The 8,946-nt window shown below is 40.7% G+C and overlaps 1 protein-coding gene across 1 annotated transcript; it reads right to left on the reverse strand.

Moving 5' to 3' along the window:
* Positions 1 to 388: 388 nt before the first annotated feature.
* Positions 389 to 2,151, reverse strand: LOC118825054 (la-related protein 6-like). Its single transcript, XM_036595552.1, has 3 exons — positions 2,129 to 2,151; positions 1,810 to 2,017; positions 389 to 1,396 (listed from the first exon to the last, which is right to left on the reverse strand). Exons 1-3 carry the CDS (start codon positions 2,149 to 2,151, stop codon positions 389 to 391), a joined length of 1,239 nt encoding a protein of 412 aa, XP_036451445.1.
* Positions 2,152 to 8,946: the final 6,795 nt, after the last annotated feature.

Below are 8,946 nucleotides of genomic sequence, written 5' to 3' on the forward strand. Positions count from 1 at the left end.
TTATTACAAGTTTCAAATAAAACAATGTTTTTTACAAGCTTCAAATGTCAGCAAATTTATAATAATCTAGAACGACCAAGAAATGTTCATGTGAAATGGTGTTAGCATCTCATACTACTAGAATCCCATAGAGCTGCTAGAGGAATTTAGGATTATCACAGAGGTGGGGTTTTGACATTAAGTCCCAAACTGAAGGCCTAGCTCTAAAAGTCACGGTTCGACAATGAAAATAATGTATAGTACATAAATAGCTCACGCCTATTACGTAGTAGTAAGTCAAGGCAGCTTGACCTGAGGTTTATTTCATGTTCAAGACAAAGTCCAGTTATCCAGTGACCTGAATGACTGAAAGCCTTCACCCACAGCTAACTTCTGTAACTAATGATATTTATATTTTGATAGAATGCTGAAGTCGTCTTCTAGCAATGATGGCATGAAAGCCTTTGCTCCCGTCTGGACCGTAAGGCAGGCGAAGGATCCCAGGTGGCACTGTGTCTCCATTTAGCAACCTTTTTCCATTCATCTGGCTGTGCTTGGAGATCCCCTCCAAGGGTTGGCTTTGGATGGCAGCCAGCTTGCGCTTCTGCACCCAGGGGCTTCTGGAGGGGGAGCCACAGTCTTGTGAACAGTCTAGGAAGTTGTGACGTCCCATTTCAGGACTTGTGTCTGGACTTCCACAGACCTCAGTGGCCAAGAGTGGTGACACCCGTGGGGCTGGCAGGGGTACATGGGCAGATCTGGGGCTGGACCGTGGGCTGCTCCAAGGGCTGTTGCACACCTGGCCAGAGGCAAAGCGAGGTATGTGTAACGGTGAGGAGGAGGCAAATTCAGATTCAGAGGAGCTGCAGGCTGAGGAGTCTTCTCCACGGGACTGCAGCTGCTCCATGCGCCGGTTCAGGACAGAGATACTTTTACCATTCTTTTTGCCTGCCTCCATAACTTTCTTCTTGGATGCTCTCCCCACTAGGAGCACTCTCAAGCTGTCTTCAGACTGAGACAGCTGGTGGTAAGCGCAGCCAGCACCTTCTAAATCCTCAAACTCCACTAGTACGCTCTCCTCTGTGAGGAGCTCAGGGTACCTGTCTCCATACTTTTGAATCTCCGGTGGAAGCTCCCTGCCTGGTCGGTTGACCCGCACTGTGGTGATGCTGCCAAACGGTTCCAGAATCGTGATGGCCACCTCTATTGTACTCTTGTGAGGTGTCTTCATGTCTTCAGACTGGGCAGGATTTGAGATGTTCCATACCAACAGCAGCTTGCTTGGCACCTGAGCAAGGACAGATTCGGGCACAGGCTCTTTTCTACGCACCTTATTTCCCTCCTCGTTTACCTCTAGCTTTGAAGAATGGCGTAGGGCATAGGCTGTGACCCGCCAGTCTTTTGTCAAATGCTTCATCTGGAAACAGGCAAAAACAAATCATTCGGCCTAGTTCATGAATTTATCCTAGCCCCTATGCCTTTTCATATAGAGCAGACTCACATACATATAGGTACAATGCATTTGCAATTGCCATCTTCTTTTCTATTATTTATTTTATGTATCTTATTCTTAATTACCATTTGTGTAATCATTCAAAAGTTTGAAAACCTTTAAATATACATATATATATGTATATACATCCATATATGTATAAGTGGGTGTGTGTGTGTACATATATATAGCCCTTGCCATTAGCCCTAAATACAACATGCAAATAAGAGAGTGAAAAAGTTTAACAAAGATAAAAAGGTAAACTGAAAGTGAACAATATAACATCAACATTCTGGTATAGAATTGTGGACTTTGGTTTGAAGGAGGCATCAACTTACCTTTTTAAAAGATGTCAACAACTTGATATTGACGTAGCCCATCTTATTTCTTCTTACATGCTTTAAAAGGAAAGCATCCTTAGCCAAATTTTCATCAGAGAGGTAATGTTCAATCTGTGAGACCATTTTTCGGATAAGATCAGCATTCGGAGGTACCCAGTCATCAGCATCTATATCTTCATCATTCTCGTGGGGAAATGAAAAAAATCTGGGGAGAGCAAAAAAAAAAAAGCATGAGATGTTGTTAATGCCTTATTTCACAGGCATTAACAAAGTATTTCACAAATATTAAAACAAAGCACAAAACAATATAGCTTACTTGTTGTTGTTAATGCTGTCCATTCTGTTTTCTGATTCAGAGGAGCCTTTGTTGTCTGGTTTTTCAAAGCAGCTGTTATTGTCTCTCTTCAATGACTGTCAGTTTGAAATGCTTAATTATTATCCTGAAGGTTTTGAGTAGCCTTTACACTGCTTGGCTGTGCTCTCCTTCAGTGTTCTAAATCCAGTGGTTACGCCCACACCACTGAACCTGTCATGCAGCCTCCAACCAATCGATAGCGTTTATGAGAACAATGCTGTAGCATGGCATTTCCATTTGAGGATATTTCTACTCACTGACATCACAAGAGGCCCAAAAGTTGCTCATCCTTCTCATGACAAAAATAGATTTTGCCCAACATGCAGATGTTTAGTACGTTTTATTAAATGCACCATACAGAAAAAAAGAGTGTCCAGGTATATTTTAGTCCATCCAAGATACATACAATGTAAATGTACCCTCAAAGGTACAGCATGGTCCTTAAGGTCCATCAGGGAAAAAGGTACACTAAATTCTCTTGCCCAGAGAAAAAAGGTATATTATTACCTTTTCATAAATTAACTTTTTAAGTTTAAAAAAGTCAGGACCAGGTGTATTAAGTCAGTGCAACTTAAAGAAACATAACTGCAATAGAATATGGTACAATTATATTACTTAACCAAGGTTACTGAAGACGTGGGTACCGCCACAGTGGCAGTCACAGTTCTGAAAATTAATTAAAGGGCTTAAAGGGATTAAAGGAGCTATTGAAGAAAGATATCATATTTGTGCCCTTGTGGCCCCATCCCAAGATCCGCCCCTGATCGAAATGATCTCACTATGTTAAATACTTTTTAATAAAAGAGTTTTACATAGTATATAAACATTGTTATGATTTCAAAATGTACCATTCACTCCACAATCCATACAGTCCATATTCAGCCTATAGCAGTTAGCTTCACCCATTCACACTAAAGTTAAGGAATGTTTCAGCCCGAACAGTTTTTTGAATTTTGCACAATATGGGACAGCCAATCAAAACAGAGCTAATTTACATATACCAGTCTTACAGGCACAGTAATAAGGACAGCCTGTTTAATTGTAAAAGATAAAAGAGGTGTTTAAATCAATTATGACTGTTCTTGTTATATAAAACAACACTAATGTAATATGTGAATCCCAGGGACAAAAGATAAACTATAAGAAAAATGCAGGCCCTTTAAGAAATATGCTTGAAACAATTAAAATTATCTACGTACTACATAGTGAGATACGGTAGATGGTAATATAAAGCAACAAGTAGTGAGATTACTTTTCCAGAAAACAATAAGTGAAGTAATAAAACATGTAGTATATCTAATTTGTATTTTCATGGGGCCCTTGGCCCAATGGGTGCTTGTCAGCTGGCTACCTTTGCCTAGTGTGAAGACCACCCCTGATGTCACTGTAAGTCTAATAAAACGTTGCACACAAATGCACTAAAGTCAACTCTCATTTTGCACTGGAATAAATTTTGAGCAACACTGCACATGCATAAAGTGACAGTTTAACAATGAATCGAATTTCAACAATTTTCCCCTTACACCCTGCTTGAAGGACCAACATAGACCAGCATGCCAGCTCACCAGCAAAACCAGCATATGTTGTGTTTTGAATGCTGGTCAGCAGCAATGGAGGTTATTAGGCTGATCATCAGCAAAACCAGCATATGTTGTGCTTTGAATGCTGGTGTGCTAAACCAGCACTAGACCAACATAATCCAATGTAGACCAGCTTAGACCAACATGGAATGGAGTGCATGCTGGTTTGTGCTGTTTTTTTTTCAGCAGTGCCTAAATCAATTAGCCAAGCCTTGTTTGGTGTATGAAGTTTGCCTCTTTAGCTTTGCACTGGAGCTAACATAGTTAACAATTAATGGAAGCTAAAACCCATGAGTTAGCATTGTGCGATTATCTAAATCATCAAACACTTGCCTCAACCTTTGTTGTTAAGAAATATTAAACAGACCTGTGTATGCGGTTTCTGACACTGTATGACTGTTATATACTGTTATCTAGAAAAATGGACAAAAAGTACAATGCATAAAAAAATGGTACCAGCAGCCGTATTCCCTGCTAAAAACCAGCACAGACCAGCATACACAATATGGACAAAAGTATTGTGACACCTTCACATTACACCTACAGGACCTTTTGTGGCATTCCACTCTAAATCCACAGGCATTAATATGGAGTTGGTCACCCCTTTGCAGCTGTAACAGCTTCCACTCTTTTGGGAAGCTCTTTTACAAGATTTTAGGGTGTGTCGTTGGATGAGAGGGCCTGGCTCACAGTTTATGTTCTAGTTCATCCTAAAGGTGTTTGATGGGTTTGAGGTCAGGTCTCTGTACGGGCCAGTCAAGTTCTTCCACACCAAACTCACCCAGCCATGCCTTTATGGACCTCGCTTTTTGCACTGGGGCTCAGTCATGCTGGAACAGAAAAGGGCCTTCCGCAAACTGTTCCCAGAAAGTTGGAAGAATAGAAATGTCCAAAATGTCTCAGTATGCTTAAGCATTAAGATTTACCTTCACTGGAACTAAGGGGCCTAGGGCAACCCCTGGAAAATAGCCCCATATCATTATCCCTCCTCCACCAAACTTTACAGTTGGCACAATGCAGTCAGGCAGGTAGCATTCTCCTGGCATTCACCAAACTCAGACTCGTTCTTCAGACTGCCAGATAGAGAAGTGTGATTCGTCATTCCACAGAATACGTTTTCACTGTTCCAGAGTCCAGTGGCAGAGTGCTTTACACCACTCCAAACGACGCTTGGCATTGTGGTTGGTGATGTAGGCCTTGCATGCAGCTGCTCCCACTTTCTGCTTCCACTTTTCAATAATACCACTCACAGTTGATCATGGAAAATCTAGGAGGGAAATATTTCGCAAACTGACTTGTTGCAGTGGTGGCTTCCAATTAGGTACCCCTCGAATTCAGTGAGCTCTGTAGAACGACCCATTCTTTCACAAATGTTTGTAATGGCTTACTGCATGGCTAGGTGCTTGATTTTAGACACCTGTGGCAACAGGACTGAATGAAACACCTGAATTTATTTAAGAATTTCATTAAGCGGTGTCTAATACTTTTGTCCATGCTGTGTATGTTGTACTGCTGGACTGCTGGTCAGCAGCAATCGGAGTTAATGTGCTGATCACCACCAAAACCTCAAACAAAACCTTGTATCTCCAAAATGGTGACTTTACAGAAGAAGAAAAAAACTTACTTTACTTTCATTGAAAGTAAAGTCATTATGGGTCATTTCTTTTGGTCTAAGCATAATGAAACTTACACACAATGTAAAGGGCAATAGACATTTTTGAATTATGTCAAAAACTGAAAAATGACAAAAATGGAGATACAAGGTTTTGTTCTGACAGCAGCGATATGTTGTGTGCTGGTATGCTGGTCAACCAGCATGGCCATGGCCATGACCAGCACTAGACCAGCATAAAATTTATGAAACCCATGCTAGTTTGGGCAGTGTTTTTCAGCAGGGTTAAAGCCTTAATTTTGCTTGCTCTTTTATTTATTTTTTACATGTAACACAGTATGTCAAATGTCAGTCACAGCAACTTACAACAGAAGATGTTGTAGTCAGACCAACTCAGAACTGTGATCCTCTGATGCTTCTTTAAAGCTATAATCTGCAGGGACCTCAACTCTAACCTCAACTCCATTGCAAAAAAAAAAGCCATCTGACCATGGCTTATTTCAACTCCTCACCTCAGGCATTTCAGTCAAAGAAACAACCAGATACTGGAAAAGTTTCTTTGCTAATAATGCATTTTACTCATGAACAAATCATGCACAAAAGCTCTGTCTCTGTTTAGTGTTTTAGTGCTATTTAACCTACTATCTGACCGCTGAATACTGCACTTTATACCAAATACTTTGCATTTTTCTGTGACACTGAGTATATGTGAAAAATGCAGGACTGAATGTCTATGTAATTGCACAAACTGAGTTGCAAGCTACTGTGTAACTGAAGATAAATGCCTTGTGTGTGCAAGTATATTTGGATAGTAACTTGATCACTACATCGGAGTAGTAAGTAAGTGGCATGTTTGATATAGCAAGTATTGAAATCCAAGGCCTTCCCTTAGTTCACAGCTCTCTGTAAGACTGCATGTTTCAGCACTATGTAACATTCCACATATGCTGCTTACTAGACATTTAAGGTCTCCTTGAGTATTTTTAAAACAAATAATGAGACAGTCTCGGCCCTTATATCTTCAGAAGTGGATATTTTAGATTGAGAAACTCAGCACAGGTGAAAAAATATGAGGTGGTTGAGTGGGTTAGGGTTCCACATAAGAAACTGGAACATGTGAGAAGCTGAAATGTTAGAATGACTTAAAGCAATGGTTCAGCCACACACAATCTACTGCTTACCCCAAATGTGGTTGATCAGCCAACATGTCTGATGTGCAAAGTTTGCTTTTTTAATTTTGTTCTAAAACTACAAGGCTAATGTAGCTACCAAATAATAGAAGCTCATATCCCACCAGCTAGTGTTAGGAGGATTGCATGCCTAAATCATTATACACTAGACTTCTAAGCTTCCATTATTTGTGCCAGTGCAGACTGTAGAAGTATGGTGCATATTTAATTTATTATGCAATTAAATTAATTAATTTATAACCCAATATAAACAATAAAAAAATATATTTTCTTTGAGAATTTAAAGCACACACACAGACATACATTTTCTAAACCGCTTATCTTTCTGGGTCGCGGGGGGTTGCTGGAGCTTATCCCAGTGGTCATTGGGTGGAAGGCAGGAAACACCCCGGACAGGATGCCAGCCCATCGCAGGGCAGACAAACAGACACATACTTTCACACATACACATTCACACCTAGGGGCAACTTAGCGTGTCGAATCGGCCAGACTGCATGTCTCTGATCTGTGGGACAAAAACCGGAGCACCTGGAGGAAACCCACGCAAACACAGGGAGAACAAACTCCATGCTGAGAGGACCCCAGTCACCCAGCCAGGGAACCAACCCCAGGCCCTTCTTGCTGTGAGGTGACAGCGCTGATTTTAAAACAGTATTCAAATATTATTAAATCTTAGGTCTGTGTGTCCTTGTTTCTCAGAGGTGTGTTTCGTATCCAATGTGTTTCTCCCTTGTTTTTTATCAGGAACTAACTAGGCTACATTCAAAACAAGCTGAAAAAACATGTCAGGCTCACAGTCATCACAAATTTCAGTTTTATTGCAGCCCCCCAGAAAAGCAAGCAGTGAAAATATTGCTGCAAGTGTTGAGAGAAGCTGTTTCAAAATCAAGCATTTTAGCCTGCAACAATCACAAAAAGGCTATGAGATCCTGGTGGGGATAAAATTGTGCAAATTTCATTTTTGGCTAAAAAACTGACTTAGTGGTCAAAACAAGTGGTCCAAGGATAATGTCTACACCTCCCTTCTTTCAATAGTAGGCCTGAGTTAGTCCTTTATTTCCACTATTCCTTTAAAGCAGGCATGTCAAACTGTGGATCTTCTGAGCCAAAGTGCTGCAAAGATTAGCGTTTACCCTCATCTAGCGCTCTGAATTCAGTTCAAGAAGGCCTTGCTATTTAGCTGATGAGCTGAATCAGATGTTTTTAATGAGGCGGTTCACAAGTCTGCAGTGTTTTGTTCCATGAGGACTGGAGCCTGACATGTGCTTTAAAAGCATGATTGACTCTCGCAAATGACGGGTTACATCATAAACACACCCACAAATGTGGCGACTCTTTTTTGCTAGTGAGAACATTTTGCTCCAGGCAAGAAGAAGGAAAAAAGTCCTTTGGTTTCAGTGGCAGTTATGAGGTTTATGCTGCCATAGACTATTGTATGACCTCTCTGCAATGCAAACACGTCACATTCCATATTGACCTCTTCCTTCTTCTGTGCTGTTTGTTTGTTGTAATACTCACCAACTTTGACTTATCTGGCCGCGTATGCTACTGGCTTCCGAGGAGTATCTTAACCAAACAACAGATACCAGCAACTCTCTAAAACCAAATGTAAACACAGGGTACCGTAGTACGTAGTAATTACTCAGGACTGACTGGAATGCTGGCTTGGGGAGGAGAGCAGGTGAAGTATTGGAAACATAGAGGCGCCAAAGGATGTACTAAAAAATGCTGAACTTACTGTATCAGGGGCTAACAATTTCACTCCTGGAGGGCCACACTTGTCACACCAAATACAACTAATACAACATATCAGCTAATTACCAAGGTTATTTGACTCAGGAAATCAGCCAACTGTGCTGGACTCCAGTCCTTCAGGACTGTAATTCATGCCTCCTGCACTATATAACAGCATTTTTGTTTGCATTATTAAGCATTATAAATGTGGTCATGTGCACTGATCATGCATTAGCGGTAAAGTTTTATGTGCCTGCCTACTTAAAATGCACGACAAACACTACTAACAAATGCTGCTATTGCTCATTGTGTGTTATCATTAAAAGTATAAAACAAATGTGTTTGCAAATAGAAGTAGTATGTTCTATTCTAAAAACAGAAGGTTATACAGTAGAATGTTAGACATGCTTTAGACAGTAATACCTAAGGCATAAACATCTGAAGATTTGTACATCCCCAAAGGAAAAGTCTAAATACTACCCTACTAGAAAAACCAGCACAGACCAGCAACACCTGCATATTTTGTGTATTCTGTGTTTTACAGGCTGGTATGCTGGTCCACCAGCATGACCATGCTGGGAGACCAGCTAAACCAGAACAAGACCAGCACTAAACCGGTATATACCAGCCTAAATCATGCATACTAGTCTGTAGTGGATTTTT

Source organism: Colossoma macropomum, unplaced genomic scaffold (assembly GCF_904425465.1).
Source record: "Colossoma macropomum unplaced genomic scaffold, Colossoma_macropomum, whole genome shotgun sequence".
In the NCBI taxonomy this organism is placed as follows: domain Eukaryota; kingdom Metazoa; phylum Chordata; class Actinopteri; order Characiformes; family Serrasalmidae; genus Colossoma; species Colossoma macropomum.

Bases quoted from the DNA above. Each gene is read 5' to 3' on its own strand.
- LOC118825054 (XM_036595552.1), bottom strand. From the start codon at position 2,151: ATGGACAGCATTAACAACAACAA. The intron at 2,018-2,128 runs GTAAGCTATATT...TGCTCTCCCCAG, and splicing joins GACAGCATTAACAACAACAA to ATTTTTTTCATTTCCCCACG. The intron at 1,397-1,809 runs GTAAGTTGATGC...GCCTGTTTCCAG, and splicing joins TGTTGACATCTTTTAAAAAG to ATGAAGCATTTGACAAAAGA.